The sequence below is a fragment of the Talpa europaea genome (genome assembly GCF_964194135.1).
Source record: "Talpa europaea genome assembly, chromosome: X".
In the NCBI taxonomy this organism is placed as follows: Eukaryota; Metazoa; Chordata; class Mammalia; order Eulipotyphla; family Talpidae; genus Talpa; species Talpa europaea.
The window spans coordinates 45,108,676-45,126,613 of NC_140081.1; the positions used below are offsets into that span (position 1 = coordinate 45,108,676).

A 17,938-nucleotide genomic window follows, 5' to 3' on the forward strand; every position below is an offset into this window, starting at 1 on the left:
CTAATTTACTGCTCGCTACAACTCTTAAGTACCGTTATTACCCTCCTCATTGTATAGAAGAGAATATGGAGGCACAAAGAAGTAAAGTCACATAATCTAAGGTCATCCCCTGCCAAATGGCAGAACTGGGATAGGAAACTGGCATCCTAGGTTGAAGCGTTAAACCACTGCCCTGAGCTGTTAGACCAGGCTGTGTTCCTGGGCCTAGGGGCACTCTGCAGGCTGAAGGCTGCATTCCTTCCCCAGGAGCATCAAGCCACCATGCCCACCTTTAAGAAAGCCCAGCCAAGCAGAAGCAAGCTCAGTCTGACAGAGAGCAAGGTGGTATAGTGGAAAGAATGTGGCCTCTGGCATCAGACAAACCTGACTTGAAATCTGGGCTTTGGAAATTACTATGTGACCTTGGGCAACTCACCAACTTCTCTGGTTGTCAATATCCTACTGCTAAGCACCTTTGTGAGGAGTAAATGAAATGGCTATATAGAAACATGAATTATACACTCGAAAGTGCTCTAGAAGGTTAGTTGTAATTGTTAGTTGTTCTATAGGGCTAAGTTTCTCTGTCCAGGCTGGGCCCAAGCAGTGACTCAGAGACTGGGCTTTAGAAATGCTAATGCCAGGCATGAGTGACAGGCCATGGACAATGCAGGAGGACGCTGTGAATGGGGCAGTCAGGTCTGGGAGTGGGGCTCCCCACGTGGGAGAGAGAGGGGGAGGCTGCCGGAGGGGGGAGGCCATTCCCAGCAGAGGGGATCCCAGACCCTGCTAATTGGAAGGGGCTGGGGCTGCGGGGGCAGGAAGGGGGAGGGGATTACCTGCGGGTTGCAGCTGACAGAGGCGGGGGCTCTGAGAAGGGGTCCTGCCAGGGGCTAGGTTGGAAGCTGCAGGAGCCTAAGCCCGGGGGCCAGGGGCTGCAGACCCTGAGTTGGATACCAGAAACAGCAGACAAAAAGGGTGAGGGCTCTGGGGACTGGGAGTGGGGACTAAGCAGAGGGTTCTGGGTTGGGCAACTCTGTCCTGGACTGGAAGTAGGGAAGGCATGACAGCTAGTTTCCACACTCAGCTAGGAACCTGACCCCCTTTGGTTGACATGGGACTCAACCTCTGCAGTGTCTGAGCACAGTGAGGGCAGTGTGAGTGTGTGTGTGTGAGAGAGAGAGAGAAAGAGAAAGAGAGAGAGACACAGAGAGAGAGAGACAGAGAGAGAGACAGAGAGAGAGAGAGAAAAATTGAGAGAGAGAGAGAGAAAGGAGAGAGATGGATCAGGGTGGAGATGTAAGGGCTGCTGGGTCCCTAACCTCCTCCTCCCCCTTCTCCTCCCTTCCATCTCTTCCCTCTCCTCTCCCCTCAGTCCTCTCCCTTTGCCCTCCCCTCCCCCTGCAGCATGAAGGCTGTTTTTGTTCCTCCTCCTGGCCTAGCCCCTGAGGTGTGCAAACAGGAAGGACCTCTCCCTGGGCATGAGTAAGGAGGGAAAAATGAGGTGTTGAAAAGATGACAAGTCACCCTGTCAGAGCTCACCTTGGCAGGGAGCAGGCGGCAGGGCTGGCGGGCCATGGGGGGGGGGTCTGCCCTGGAAGCCAGCCTACATGTGCCCAGAGTCAGGCAAGCAGATCCTCAACAAGCAGGCACTGTGTATGCATTTGTTTGGTTTAGAAAAGTGCCCCCCATCTCAACCATCAAATATTTCTTCCTTTCCTTCCCAGTAGGAAGAGTAAAGGCTGCTGGGCAGCGGTTTGGAGCATGATTGAAGGGAGCTGGGTGATGTGAGGGGGCAGAGCAGGAGGCCCAGATCCCTCTTCTAAGCTTCAGCCTGTCTCTAAAGGCCTCCTGGACATCCCCTTATGTGTCTCAAAGGAACCTCAAATTGGACATCCTAAAGTAAAGTCTTCAGGGACACTCTACCAAGCCCTGCACTGCCCCTCCTGTAGGGTCCCATCTCAGTGAATAACTTCATCATGAAATCACCAAAAAGCCCATATCTTGGGAGTCATCCAAGACTTCTTCACACCAATAACTGGATTAGTCTCCTGATGTGGTCAGTTCTCCCACTTCTCTCTCCAATTTGTCTCTTCTCTTCCTCCCCAGGGTAACACTCAATTTTAGTTTCATTCATTCATTCATTCATTCACTCATCCAACAACTATTTAGCCACTGAAGATACAGCTGTGAGCATCTGACCTCACTGGTGCTCCTGTAGAGTTTTGGGTCAGACATAGCTGGGCTTACTGCAGTGGGGTGGAGTTGATTGAATGAACCAGCTTCTAAAACTTTCCTCTAAAGCCTAATGGTTAAGAGGAGTGATTCTGGAGACAGCCTTCCTTGGTTTGGATTCTGGCTCTACTATTTATGGCTATGTGGCCCTGGGCAAGTCACTTAATCTTGCTGTGCTTCAGTTTTCTCACATAGAAAATGGGTTACTGATAGCACCTACTTCATAGCATTATTTAAAGTTATCACGGTGTTTATTGGTATTGTTAAATTTACTATTTAAAGTTTGGAATCAGGCAGGGTCTGATGATAGACCAACTTATAGGATCGCTGAGGGGGACCTGCCTAGAATGTAATGGATTAGATGGCAAGAATATGGCAGCAGATGCTTGTCATGGCCCTGCCAAAAAGTTTATGTGGGAACTCCAACAGAGTCCTGACTGACTAGCAGAGACCTGTCACAGGACATCCAGGCACAGAATTCAGAGATCCAAAGGGTAGAAAGCAAAGGGTAGCATAGTAATTACTGTCAGGAAGACTGGGGTACCAGCCCCAGCTCTGCCACTTCCTAGCTGTGTGATCTTGAGCTGGTCATGTCCCCTTCTAAGCCTCAGTTTCCTAAGGATAGCAGTCAGCAATGTGTCAGATACTGTTCTGTGCATTTTAACTGTTCCCTGAAAAGGAAACGAGTATTATTTAACTCCCATTTTACAGATAAGAAGACTGAGGTTGGGCCTCCCCTGGTGGCACAGGTGGTTGAGCACTGCGCTGTGAAGCTGTCCGCAGCCTCTGCAGCGTCAGTTCCATCCCGGCCGGCCGGCGAGGGTCCCACATGGCAAGCAGACCTCTCCTGTCTCGCCTGATGTTCCCCTCAGCAGTGTATTTCGTCAGTCTGCCTGTTCTGTATTCTGCTCTGTCTCTGGTGAATCCTCTCACCCACCCGTGCTTCTGGTCTGTACCCTGGTTCCTGTATAAATAAATAAATAAATCTTTAAAAAAAAAAAAAGAAGAAGAAGAAGAAGACTGAAGCACAGAGAGGTTAAGGCACTTGCCCAAGGTCACAGACCAGATGAAATGCAGTTAGGATCTGAAGGCAGGTATTTCTGAGACTAGTGATCACAGTACCTTCCTTGCAGAACTACTGTGAACACTCACGATATGCTTGTAGAAGTGTTTGGTAGCTGGCTGGCAGGCTGCCCAGGGAAGACTGTCTTCAGGCGATGGGTTCCAGCTGCTGGACCAAAGCTGCAGAGACTGGGCCAGCAAAAGGAAACCTGGACCTCAGGCATCTGATAGGATACAAGGCAGCACCACAAGGATAGGCTAGAACCCTCCTGGTGAGAAACAGGGCTCAAGGTTAAGTCTGGGTTAGAGGCCAAGGGAATGTGAACCCCTGAGACTGCTCGAAGGCAGAGCCCGTGTTGGGCAGTTCTGATTTCCCCAGTGCACCACAAAAGGAAGTAATTAATAAATATAGGAAGGAAATGCCACTTTCAGAGTGTCCCTTATGTACTGCCACTGTGATGGCCCATCCCTCCTGTCCTCTTCACAGCAGTCCCATGTGATCATCCCCATTTTACCGATGAGGAAACCGAGACTCAGAGAGGTAAAGTGACTCACTCAAGACCCAGGCCTAATAAATAAGTAGTTATCAAGCAGCTCTTTGAACCCAAAGAGGAAAAAAATCAGTAAAGACGAAAGCCCCCTCTCCCATGCATGCAGAGACGGGAGGTCCACTTTAACATTCCAGTTATACATATCTCACCACCTCTCCCTCATGCTGCCCACATGAAGGACAAGCTCCACTTCTGCAGATCCGACTGGACTGGGACTCAGTCCATCAGCTCTTCAAAGATGTGTTCTAAGCTTTTGCAATGGAAGCCCTACCCATCTTGGGCCTGAACCTGACACTGTGGGACTCCTCTGCTTAGGAAAAAAAGAGGCCTGCAGGAACTTCCGACTCCAACAGGCCCAGATGAGATCCAAGCCGACTACTCTTTCAGCCTAGACAAGCCTTCAACTCTGGGCAAGGCTTGGGCTTTTTTTTCTCCAGTGCCCAGCCTTGGAGGGAAGTTTTGGTCGATGTGGCAGCCATGCCTAATCAGACGGGGCCCCATGACACAAAGCTCCTTCATTTAGGCCTGAGGAGGGGTCAGGCTGGGGCTGGGGAGGGGCCGCAGCAGACACAGAGTCCATCCAGCCAGGACCAGCCCACATTCCTGAGCAGGCCTGGATAGGGTGGGCATGCTCAGCAGGAAGCCAAGCCCCTCACCAAGAGGGACTGGGCTGCCACCATCTGTACACACAGACAGCAGTGAGCAAAGGACCTCGGCCAGCAGAGTCAATTGCACAGAAAAAAATAGCAAACATTTTCTTCCTCCTCCTCCCCCATCTTGCCTCACTCAGCTTCCAAGGGGAATGCTGGACTCCTGCTAAGTATTTTTCTCCAGACCAGGGCCAGGCCTCCAGATTCAGCCTGGCTAAATTACTGAAGAGAGAGAATGATGTGTGTGTGTGTAAGGTGTGGGGGGTGGATCTTACGACCCCTGGGCTCGTATTGTTCTACCTCCAAAAAAAGGCTAGAAGACATGGTAACAATTAACAATAATAATCGTCTCATGTTTATATAGCATATATAGGCCATTCCCTTATCTCATCGGCTCATTCCAACTATCCTGTAAGACAGCGATTCTTTCGGCCCATTTTAGAGATAAGCAAACTGAGACTGAGAGACAGGGAATGTGCCTTGAAGAAAAATCATTTTGGACACAGGTCTGACTAAAATTGCTGTGGTCTTTAGTTGCCCAACTGCCAAAGGACTAGGTTGGCTGAGGGGGGCCTTCCTGACTTCTCTCAGGAAGAGCTGCCTTGAGAGGTTTGAGTCAGGGTTCCAGTAACATTTGATTTTCTTTTAACCTTTTGTCCATGATCACCTGCTTGCTAAAGGGAATTTGAGAAATGCCCTGCCCCCCAAAAAATGGAAAGATAATTACCTATAATCCCACCACTGAGTGAGAACCACTGTTAGCTGACATGATGGCAGATTTCCCAATAATCTTGCTGTTATGCACATAAGCAATCTGGAGATCTCTTTCACATACCTGAGATGAGTGTGGAGCTTCCCTGGGCATGAACCACCCTCCAGCCCCCAGACCTCATGAGGCCAGCTGGTCCGTGGACTTCTCCCTGTAAGACCTGCTTGGACCAAAGTTTCTGGTTCCCAGGGGGCCCAGCCTTGTGGCTTATGAGCCCTGGCTGACTGCCATTCTCTCACTTGCATCCTGACAATTGACTCCCCACCTCATTACTAGAAGTCACCTGGGAGAATCCCTGCTCCAAGACTCAGGGCCTAATATACACAGGCGCACACATGCACCACACTATTTCATCCTCCCCTGCCCCTGCCTTTGTTCATCCAGTTCCCTTTGACTGAGGTCTTTGCTCTCCTCTCTCCCCCTCCCTTCTCCTCCCTCTGTCCCTCTTATACACAAAGTAAAAAGAAATCAAATTAACAAATATTCCAAAGAGACACAGCAAAAAGTAGGCTCCTTCCCACCCTGACTTTAGCACCTGTTTCTTGTGGATCTTTCCAGAGGCATTTCTACTACAGGTGGGCATGTATCTCTTGTATCTCATGCATGGTAACTGGATCCACTCTTTCATGTTTGGCTTTTGTAACTTCTTGGTCTTCTTACAGGCAAGCTCCACCTCTGCCTCCTGCTGAGTAAAGCTGTCTAGTGAAGTGTCTGAAGGCTGTGCCATAATTTATTTAACCAGGCTGTTAGTGATGGACATTGAAATGCTTTCCAGTCTCTTGCTACTGTAAACAATGCAACAATAAATATCCTTGTACAGACAGCCTTGTGATTTTGCTCTTGTAGGAGAAATTCCTGCTAGTGGAACTGCTGGGTAAGGGTGTGCATATTGTAAATATCGCTACATTTCACTAAAGGGCCCTTCAAACAAACCAGTTGGCACTCCCACTGATAGATAATATTTGAAAGGGCCCATCTTCCCTCCTTTATTTCACCTGGCTAACACCTCCTAGTGCTTTGGGGGCGGCTGCATCCTGGATACTTGCAAGGACCAGTCCCCCTCCCCTGCAGTCAGCCAGACTGCTCCCAGGTCACCCCAGGGTGGTCTTGAGTATCTTGCTATCATCTCTGGGCAAGTCTGTCTGCCACACTAGATGGTGAGCACTTTGTGGGAAGGACTACATCTTATTCAGCTCTTGCAGTCCTCGGTCCGACAAACCACAGGCAGAAGACCAATACATATTTGATGAGCCGAACTAGTCAGCATTGATTCCCCAGCTCCAAGAGCTGAGTGGCCAGGCCTGCATTTGCAGAACCTGAGCGTGGTCCAGGCTAAGCAGTGCTTTGTTCCTTGTTCCCCTGAGTGGCTGGAGATTTGTTCTCCTGTATTTATTTGGTACCTGATTCCTGTTTTCCTCCAGGCTGCCTCCGAGGCCAAGCTCTAGCCACACTCCTTCAAGTGTCTATAAGCAGCTGCTACCTCCCAGGCCCCACATCTGGTGGAAAAGCCTTTCCATGATTCTGCAGCTCATGACTCCTCTTTCTCTGCCCAAACGCCCAATGCCTTCTTGTGGGGGGAGGGGGGGCAGGCTGCTCTTGCCTAGTCCTTCAGCCCAAGACCCCCACCCAATCCTCAACACACAGGGGTTGGAAAAGGGGGGAGAAAAATATCCATCTTACTTCCCACACCTCGTGAACCCACCCCCACCCCTGCAAACAGACTTTTGTTATCTCTTCAGAACTGCCACCACCTGTCTGAACCTTGGCTTTCTTATCACGTGACTTCTGGGGCGTGGATAGGAGGATCTAGTGACATCACCGAACATGAAGGGATCTGAGGAAATCTTATCGAAATGTGAGGGATGATGAAAGTTCCCTAATGTTTTACTGCCCTCTTTGGGGCAGTGAAGTCCTGAGGAAGGAAACAGTATGGGAGACCTGTGGGGGTTGGCAGAAATGGGCAGCAGTATGCCTGGTTGCAAAGGCCCATTCTGCAGATGGAATGCCAAGGCAGGCTGAAAGTGTGGCTCAAGGATCCCAGCACCTAGCTTGCTCATCGCCAGGCCTTGTCCAAGGTGGGCAGAGAGAAGGTGTCCTCTCAGCTCTGTGCTAAACCCAGGCCAAAGAGGGGTGTGCTGAGACCAGCTGCTCTATAGTGTCCATCTTCAAGATGAGCAGCACCGCCTCTCCACAGGCTCTGGGCCTGACAACGGCCTCTGAAACACTGAGGATTCAGCAGGACAAACAGAAAATGGGAGAGAGGGTGGGAGGGGTGAAGAGGAGTCCGGGGGCCTGCAGAGGCTAGGGCAGGAGTGGGACTAAGGCTGGGTCAGACACATTTGGTTGAGCCAGGGTCCCCCTATTCTCCCATGACTATTCCTGGGTTCTCTGAACATAACCCCTGCCTGAGCCTACCTTTCAAGAGAACTCATCCATCCTATGGGCAAGTGTTGCCGAAAACTTTCTTGTCCCATACCAAGTGCTGGAATGATGGAAATGATCAGGTATCTCCTGGCCTCAATGACTCACAGAGATGGGGCACAGAGATGGGAGGAGCTAGGGGTATCAGAAAATATTGTTTTTAGAGCTGGCATGCGACCAGAACTCTTTAAAGGTTGGGTAGAATTGACAGCGCTGGAAAGGACATTTCAGGCCAGAAGTCCAGGCATAAACTTAGAAGGGTCTAGCTGGAACAGACAGCTAAGAAAAGATGGGGCCTTAGAGCTGGGAGGGACCTTAGAACAGTACAGCTGTCCTACCGACCAGCAGTGGGGGCAGGGGGTGACCTCAGGAAGCTGGAGTGCTATCTTGTAAGTAGTCGTTTATGCTCCAAATCAGTGACCACACAGGTGGCCTATTTATCGCAAAGTCAAGAAGCCAGTCCAGAACCCCACAAGGGTGGTGTGGCTATGGCACCTTTAATGAATATGCCAAGTACCCTATTCTCAAAAAACGACTGCTTTAAGGCTGAAGCCAGCCGTTCTAGAACCACGGCTCCAGGTGGGTAATGGGTCCACCGCCTTGTTAAGAGAACTCGCCTGATACTCAGCTATTCGGGATATCCCACGTGACTAAGAAAACAGACACAAAAGTGGGCTATGGTATCAGCAAGCAGGCCAGTTAGGGTTCTTAGTTACAAATAATGGAAATCAGCTCTAGCTAATTGAAGCAGAACAGTTTTAATGAAAGCGGGGGGTGGGGGTGGCTTGGGAGATTGTCAGGGAAGCTGGAGAATCAGAAACACAGGAACCATGGAACTGGGCAGCCAGAGACACAGCCACATCCTACACAGGAGTTACTGGGTGCCAGAACTGACCTCAACATGGCTGGGTACTGAGTCATCACCACCGTGGCATCACAGAGGCAAATGCTTCCCCCTGCCCCAGCTCCTTGACTCCCTCCCTCTAGAATGAAGGTATTGCACATGAGGCTCGGATACACTTAGTTGAGGTCACAAGTTTGAGCTACTCAGGACCCAGAGGCCCAGGTCTAGGCCTTCTGGGCCTCCCTTGTTTGGAGAGCTCACCTCCAGCATGACCCTCTGCACAGGCAGGCTTCTCAGACACCAGCAGGGGGCTGCTCATGCTGGGGAAGAGTACCCTTCCACAGATTTGCTTATTGTGACTAGGGGAAATTAAGGGCTGCTGCTGTGCACAAGAGCAGGGAGGAAGATGACCGGGGCCCCAAAGGTGCTCCTAACCTACTTCCTCATGGGGTGCAAATCAGTCCCTAAGGTTAATATGAGGCCAACCACCACAATCCCACCCAAACTGGGCCCTCCAAGGTCACAGACTTCTGAGTTCCCGTGACAGCTGAGGTGCTGGCTGAAGGCCAAGAGGGAGTACAGAATGGCTGTAGGGGGTGAAGTTATAAATATCAACTTGACCAGTTGCAGAAAAATAAAAGGCCTGTGGCTTCCACCCATGATTCCGTATTTGTGGTAAGTGAATACTCCTTTCTTTTTTAAAAGTAGGGAAATGTTTTATCTATTTTGTTAATATTCCTGAAAATGGACTGACAGTGAAAAAAAAAAATCAAACAAATCACTTCTGGGGAAAAATATCAAAAAGCGCCCTTCCTCACTCCATTCCTACCTCTGACCCTCCCCAGAGGTCACCACTGCCATCAGGTTCTGGGTCTTCCAACATTTTTATGCATTTGCATATGCAGTTTGGTTTTGTAAGGTTTTGTTTTATAGTTAACAATTTGTCTTGGATAACTTTATAGTTAACAATTTGTCTTGGATATTTGTATCAGCACCCTTTGTAACTGCTGCTTAGTAGTATTAATTCCATACTACCTCAGCATCTAAGCTGGGCGGAAGGACATGTGCCGCCTTGTACTTTGAAAGATAGCTCCTACAGATTGCTCTCCACAAAGGCTGCTATCGATTACATTCACACCAACAACACAAGTGTTCCCATTTCTTTTCTGCCTTGCCCAAACTGGATATTATCCTGAAGAAAATCTATTGCTTTCTGATGGACACAATATGTTTCATTGTTGTGTTAATTTATGTGTCACTGATTGCTAATGAGGTTGAACATTAACAATACCCAGGCTGTTGGAGCTGTGGAAAAACAACTCTCATAAACTGTTGGTAGGAGCATAAATTAGTGCGATCACTTGGGAAAGCAATTTGGCAATATCAAGTTAGGTTGAAGATGTTCAAACCCTGTAAACCTAAAAATTTCATCTCCAAATACTTACCCCAGAGAAACTCACACAGGTGCCTCTATTAAGTAGGTTCATTACCACAAAATAATGGGAATGGATAAACTGTGGTCATTCACACAATTGATTATTTTAATATACAGCAGTTAAACTGCATGAACTAGCTCTGCATGTATCAAAATGGCTCAATCTTTTTTTGAAGATTTATTTATTTATACAGATCCGGGGTACAGGCCAGATGCACGGGAGGGTGAGAGGATTCACCAGAGACAGAGGGGGAACAGAACAGGCAGACTGAAGAAATACACTGCTGAGGGGAGCAGCGGGTGCGACAGGAGAGGTCTGCTATGCCATGTGGTACCCTCGCCGGCCGGCCGGGATTGAACCAGCTCTGCAGAGGCTGCGGAGAGCTTCCCAGCGCTGCGCTCAACAGCCTGTGCCACCATGGGAGGCCCAAAATGGCTCAATCTTGAAAACAAAGTTGAGCGAAAAAATCCTGTTGTAAAACGATACATACATTCTATCAATGATATCCATTTAAAAAACAAACACCCTATATTGGTTATGGATGCATGTACATGTTAGCCTACACATATACATATAGCTACACATACATGCACACACATGTAAAAACAGAAGTGAATACACTCTGGATAGTGCTTACCTCTGTAGAGGAAAGAAGGTAAATATAATGGGTTGGGCAGCAGGAGAGAGCATGCACGAGAGTGAGAGTGAGAGCGAGAGCAAAGCTGAAGCCAATATGGCCAAATTCATTCTGAGTTCACTCTGTGTAGCTGGGTGTAATGTAGGTGGACACCTTTTTTAACACAGCACTGGTCTGGCAGGGACTTTTCAATTCCTCTGTGTCACTGTGTTAAGGCATGTTATAAGCAGCTTTTTTTTTTTAACCCATTCCCTCTGAGATTTCTATTTCTAAAAGTTGATGTTAACTCCTTCATCCCTACAGTCAGTTTGGATTTATTCCCATTAGCGTGCCCTGGTTTTACCATGCTTTTTGTTTCTTTTGTTCCCCTAGACCGACGGCGTCTTCTCCATTGCCCCCATCACAGTATGAAAAGCATACACTTTACTCCTACTTTCAAAAAGAATTATCCTTCATTTTTGCTGCTGAGTCCGCATTCCCAGTGAAACTAACGTCTTTTCTACTCCAGGAATGCCCACAAAACCTATTGAATGTAGATGCAAGGGATCAATGAGAAAGTCACTTAGTACCACTGTTTTAGGTTTTAGGCAAAGCCAAGCAATTCCACCATACCATGTAAAACCAGAAGAAGAACTTTAATAGGCTTTTACGGGCACTGCAATTACAGGAACATTAACCCATAACATGCAACAAAAATGATGCCTCTTGGACATAGTTAACAGATTAACCTGATGTTACAATTAACAGCAACATATTCTACTAAAGGAAACAACTGCAATTGATTTCAACTTTCCTGTTAGAAAATGTATGCTCTTACTGCAATCTCAAGTAGCATTTAGAAAGTTTGGTTTTTCCTTTCTAACCTTTAAAAGACAGTATGATTTTTAATGAGTCATACATGACCATTTTCACATTGGAGGAAAAAAAAATCACAAAGAATCAACAGGTGTAGATTAATCAAATGATTGTTTTCATTTTAATGGTTTCAATTTAATTGTTAATTGTGCAAGGGCTCCTGCAGTATAGTGGATTTCAGATGGGGAAAATCATCAGACCAAGAGTAAAGTGCCTTGGTCTTACAGTGGGGGAGGGAACATGCAGCGGCACACAGGGCAGGTGCCTGACTTCTGAAGCCAAATGGACACGCATGGCTTGTGGAAGTAGTGGTGGCAGGGCAGCTCGGTGGCTACCTCCCCCTTCACATATTCACTGCAACAGATTGGACAGCACATTTCCTGCCCTACCGCACTGTGGTCTTCAGTGACCAGGATCTCAGGGAGAGTGTCGATGCTCTCCTTGCTCGCCGGCGGATTGGCCACCTCCACGTCTACCGCGAGAGACTCTAAATGCGCAAGGGCAGTCTCCATGGCCTGGGCCAGGCGTTCTTCGAGTGCCATGTATGTAAGGAACTGAGGATCCACATAGGAGATGGCTTCGGCCACACCGAGCCCATCGGCAAACCCATCAAAGAGGCTCCAATCCACTTCGAGATCTTCGCTCACACTGGAGTCGTCTTCCAGGTTGTTGTTTCCATCCAGCATGAACACCCCGGGCTGCAGAAACTCCTGGCCCGAATCATTGTCACCCTCGCTGCTGCTCTCATTTTCAGTATACTGGTGCCAAGGGGCTTGTCCTCCTGCTGGGGATGCCTGCACCTCTTCCTGAAAAGATGGTCCGCAAGCTTCTCCGAGTTCTTTGCTGCCAAGGCTACTGGCACCGGCGGTGGCACCAGCAGCGGTAACAGCACTAGCTTTAGCTCTGGCTTGTTCAGTTTCTGGCTCTTCTTTCCCCAGCAGTGTCTCCCAACTTTCACTGCTGGAGGACAGAACTTGCTCCCGACCTCTATACTTACGACGCAGAGTGGCGGTCCACTCTTTATCACTGTCAGAGTCTTCATCACAGTACTTGTAGTAGTCATCACTGTATGTCCAGAAGTCAGGGTCGGCCATGGTTCGCCTCCGTCTTGGCACCTTTTCTGGCTTCACTTGGTCGCTCCTGGCTTCCCTCTTGTCTTCTGGGTACTTTGGCTCACAGTAGCCACTTGAACTCTCACCTCTGCCTCTTCTTGCCAGGCCATCTGAGTGGCCATCATCAGCATTGGCAGTATCTCTCCACCTGGAAGTACTGTGTGGCATATCATCATCATCATCAGTATCAAAAAATATTTTTGGTTTCACACAGTTGGGACTGGCCAGATTTCTAATTTTGGGCCTCACCACTGGTTCCTCTGCACTCTTTGCGGTGTTTTCCCCACCACCACAGATACTCACAGGAGCCCTGCTGGGACACACAGGTAAATTCTGCTCCTGTCTCTCCCTCTCCAGGTGGTCACCATTTGTAGCCACCTTGCATTCTGCAGGCTTCTGAGAAGCCATGCTACCTTGCTGCAGGAACTCGGCTCTGCTAGCAGAGCACCTGGCTGCAGGGGCTGGCTCTAGCTTGTCAAGCTCCTCTCTCACATCATGGTTAAAACCAGAGAACTGTGAGGGCACTCCCGCCAAAGACCTTGCACCTTTCTCTGCATCATGCAGCTTATCATCTTTAAACTTGCCAGTTTTCCCTCTCACCGGTGCACGCTCAACAGGCCCAGCCCCCTCCTCCTCACTATCATCTGCCCCCAAACAGTCAGCATGTCCATAAGCCATTCCTCTTCTGCTCCCCGAAGCCCTATACTCTCTTGGCGGGTACCTGGAGTAGTCCTCATCATCAACATTCAGGCTCGCCCCTGAGCTTGCACTGTCGTCCCAAATCCGACGTGTGCTAGAAAAAGGCGATCGGCTCCTCTTGGTGGTTTGGCTGGGGGCTGATCTGTGCATTGGGACTTCAGATGTCGTATTTCTCTGCCAGTAAATCCTTTCCTGCTGGCTCGTGGATGGCCTGAAACCAACATAAGCATGCTCTCTTCCATATCGCCTGCGCTGCTGCCACCTGAAACCCTTCTGCTGGCTTGGGCCATACAGGCTTGCTAGATTCCTGACTCACTGCTCTAACTTAGGAGGCTTTCCAATACAGCTGGGGCACAAGTGGAATGGCTCCTGCCCCCTGCACACTCTGCAGAAGAGAGTTAAATTGGTTCAGAAGAAAGAAGCAGGGAGACTTATTTTGCCTCCTGCAGACAGGTAACAGAATAAGGGGCATTTAAATTTAGTTTCACTTTCTTCTAAGCCCTGGAGTAGCATTCCAGTGGCTGTCAGGTAAAGACCTGGAAAACATTTTCAATATTGGCAAAAGGATCACAAAACTGGGGTTGTAGGAAAGCCAGATTTAGGAGAGAATCTGACAGAAGGTGGAGGTGACTGGACACTTGGCAGGTGGATGAAGTACTGTGGAACTGTGCCAATGTGGGAAGAGGAAAGAGCACCATGCCTTTTTATTTATGGGGTGTCTGCATTTTTCTGAGCCCTACAGACATGCAGGAGAAATGCAAATTGGAACAGGGTGGAAATCAGAGATCACAGCATGTTCATGAGTGCCTACATATCAGTGGGGAGAAGAGGGGCAGGTGGAGGGGGAGCAGTGATGATGCAATGGAGAGCTGTCTATGTGTGTAGGGGGGAGGGCCAGGTAATGGTGGGAAAAGATGTGTCAGAGAGAATGAGACCCATTCTAGATGTGAGTAAAAAATGAGAAGCATAGGAAGGGTGGCTTCAGAGGAGAAGGGTGTGTGTAAGTATCAGAGTAAAGTGGGGGGGGGGCAGCTGGAATCTCTGGGCTGCCATGTTTATGTTTGTGGCAGGCATAGATGGGTATGGTGGCAATGGACAAGGGTGTGCATCAGTACATGTGTGTGTGTTCATCCAAGTGGCAAGTTACATTGGTGAGGAAACAAAACTAGAAAGGGGTGTGCTTGCTGTGGGCGGACCAGGGGCCAGCAGTCAAAGGATGTCTGCATAGGCAAAAGTGGATAGCAGGAGGGGGGAGGCGTCCCCCACAAGGATTTATGTGTCAGTGTATACACAGCAGGTGCCAGAAAGGAGGGCTATCTATGCACATACGGGGCAGACAGAGAGCAGGAGCTGGGAGCATTTGAGAGGGTGTGTGAAGGAGTGTGCGTGGGTGCACTTGTATGTAAGTGGAGTATGAAAAAGGAGCAAGCAATCCAAGATGTCCTTATATGTGTGTTGTATGTGTTGTGTGTACACATGAGAGCACACAGGCACAAGGAGAAGGCGGTTGCTTCTGGAGGTGTGTGTGTGGCAGGCAGTGAGAGGCAAGGAAAGGCACTGGATGGTGTGTGGTGCTGTGTGGGGGGGGGAAAGGCACAGGAGGGCATGACAGTGTGTGGGAGAGTGTGTGTGCATGTATGCATGCAAGCACTTACTGGGGAAGGGAGACCAGAACGTTGAGTATTGGGGTGGCGGGGAGTATTGGGGTGCAGTGTAAGATTTCTGTGTGTGGGTGTATGGGTACAGGTGAATGTCTGTATGTATGTATGCCTGTGTTTGTGGTGTTTGTGTCCCAGTACACATGACCGACAGGAGGTTGGGAGGGGGCACAATGTCACACGGAGAGACATGAGAACATTATCAGCTCCATGGACAGATCAGATCCAAAAGGATGGCGGGGGGGGGGGGGAGTGGAAGAAAGGGGCGTGTGGGGTATAGTATTTCCCTAGGGCTAATTTGTTTTTGCAGAAAATTCTTTTCCTGGAAATAATATATTTACCAAAAAAATGCTAACAATTCACCTTTCAGTAAGACAACGGCAAAATGGGGGAAGAAAGGCCACGGGGTACCCTGCAGAGAGACCAAGAGGGAAGGAGGGGACTAGAGGCAGAGGAGGTGGGAGAGGGCCTCGACCACTACTCCCCTCCCAGATAGCGATGTTTGGAAACCCTGGGAAGCCTGGACAGGCCACACGAAAGGGACGGAGGATGGGGCCCACGAACCGGCCAAAGGAGGACACGAGCCTCACTCCGCAGTGAGGTCCCGCGTCTGCCCCACCCCTTCCCGAGGGGTGAGCCTGAAAACTCCGTTCGCTGAGACTCACAGCCCCAAACCCTCGCCCCCGCGCCCGGTCGCCGGCGCCCACGCCGGGCCACTCGGCCCTCCGCCACGTCGGGCCGAATCGAGGCCGTCCACGGCCTCTCACTCACCCAGGGACGACGCCCGCACGCTCTCCGGAGGAGCAGAGCTCTCGGACGTCCAAGCGCCACGACCGCGGAGCCGCTGCTCGCCGGCCTTCAGCTCCTCCCCCCGCCAGACAGCAGCGCGGCGGGCGACGGCGGCGGAAGTGATTGTGGCGTCGCTGGTCCCCGCCCTCTCGATGTGGCGGGGGCGGCAGCGGCGTTCGACAAATCAGGGTGGGCTCAAAGGCATTATTTCATGTTAAATGACGAAATCATCAAGGATACTGAAAAAGACAGCAAAAAATGTAACCAACAGCCAGCTTTCACAAATGTTAAACCTCTAGCCATCTTCCCTTCTGTTTGTTTGTTTTTTTTTAATAAAAGGAAATCTGCAAATTCTTTCTGATTAATTCCAGTGTGAAAGTAATTATAGGAATATATCCTATCCTAAATTAGATGTTACGGTTTGTACTAGATGTGTTAAAAATGTGAAACTATATTTAGGGTTACAGTAAGCTTGGATTTTTTTCTTTAACTTGGTGGTTAAAGCAAATTCAGCTGTTTATGGTGGAATTTGTTGCTGTTAATCACAAAATCAAACTTCTCTGCCCCAAACAAATGGTGGATCATGAAGCACAAGTCAGGTTCACAATTCTGAACCCTTTTTTAAATCGCACTTTATAATGTATCTCTGATATTTGCATCAAAGACACATTTCTTGTATTCACAACAGTAAAGTTTTGTTCTTAGTGGAAATAAAATGCATATTAGGATAACCAGGTTATGGGGGGGAGGACAGAAGATTAGAAATAGAATGTATCAGCCTCAAACCACTTAAAAAATGTGTAGAACAAAGAAAAACCCAATCTTTCAAACGGCACAAATGGAGTGGGAGGAAACAAGAAAAAATTTTACAAAGCAAAGGGCAGTAACAAACCCAAATATATCAGTATGTATTATGAATTGACATCTCCTATATAAAAAAAAGTAAACTCTCATTTTGAGCATTTCGTTTTTAGAAAGCCATTATATGCTATGTATATGAGTTTCACCTAAAGGAATGGAAAATACAAATCAGTTAAATAAAAGCAAGCACAAAGGGGCAAGGTCTGCGGGAGGGAGGGAAGAAATTTTAAAAAAGCACAGTGTACCACTTCAGCAGTAATAGATGAGGCAAACCTTGGTAGGATTATAAAGAGAAATTGGAAAGTGTGCCATCACAGCGGACATTTAATGACACTTTTTATGGCATAGAAAGATCAGAGTGCAAAATAAATAAGGATATAAAGAGATTGAACAACACAATAATAAGCCTGATCTATTTTTTTGTATTCAGAAGAGGATGCATTTTTCATAAAAATACTTTCAAATATTTCAAACACACTAAAAAATATAGTGTAAAATAAAAGTGGGGATGTACATCCACACAGATAGAGGAAGTTTTATTTTCTTCAGATACTCAGATTCCTCTGATTTTAAAACAAACTATTACAGTTGAAACCCTCACTTTATCCTATTCATCTCGTGTTCCCAAAAGAAGCACTGGTTTACAAGTTGATGTTTCCTTTCACCCATGTTTGGCTTTCCTTTTCTACATATGCATATATCTACAACTGATACACAGTATTGTTTTCTCTAATCTGAATTATGTACATAGTATCATGATATTTAAGTGGCAAAATATATTCTCTTGCCACTTAAGTTTTTTGCTCTATTATTTCTTTTGAAACTTGGTGATTTTGATACATTTAAATCTAGGTCATGTATTTTACCTGCAGAATACTATGGTTTCAATCTTGCAATATGATATTACTATAACATGATTGCATGGACTTCTGTTCCATGAAGTATCCAATTTATTCATCTCCTTCCCTGCTGGTGGACTTGGGTTGTTTTCTGCTTTGTTTAATCATCAATGAAAATTCAATGAACACCACAGTGCATGGTTTCTTGTCACCATTTGGAAGAGTTCGTCTGAGGCAGAGCTTCCCATCTGGATAATGACATCTCTGATCTATTCACCCACCCTTCTAATATATGCATTCAATATTCAATATCCAGGAAGATGGCATGGTATCATCCAGGTGGTGCTGTGGGGATTTTTCATCCCAGTGGGCTGATAAAATTACAGCATTTTTAATGTGTGCTTTGATGTGAAAAGAGTTGGAAAAAACAGCTCTGGTGTATGTACACTGAAATAGAATTTTGGAGTCAGAGTATGTAGTATTTATCTACTGATTTGTAACAAACTGTCCCAAAATTTAGCAGCTTAAAGCAGCAAACATTTAG

The 17,938-nt window shown here is 47.9% G+C and overlaps 1 protein-coding gene across 2 annotated transcripts; it reads right to left on the reverse strand.

Moving 5' to 3' along the window:
* Positions 1 to 11,657: 11,657 nt before the first annotated feature.
* On the reverse strand, positions 11,658 to 13,436 carry PJA1 (praja ring finger ubiquitin ligase 1; the record flags this gene model as incomplete). Of its 2 annotated transcripts, none has more annotated exons than XM_084258571.1 (2): positions 13,270 to 13,436; positions 11,658 to 12,696 (listed from the first exon to the last, which is right to left on the reverse strand). In XM_084258571.1, the coding sequence occupies exons 1-2, from the start codon at positions 13,395 to 13,397 to the stop codon at positions 11,658 to 11,660; spliced, it is 1,167 nt and encodes a 388-aa protein (XP_084114697.1). In that variant the 5' UTR covers positions 13,398 to 13,436. The 2 variants fall into 2 exon arrangements, with proteins under 2 accessions (XP_084114697.1, XP_084114696.1); XM_084258570.1 differs by having other exon boundaries at positions 11,658 to 12,705; positions 13,270 to 13,412.
* Between the last annotated feature and the right edge of the window lie 4,502 nt (positions 13,437 to 17,938).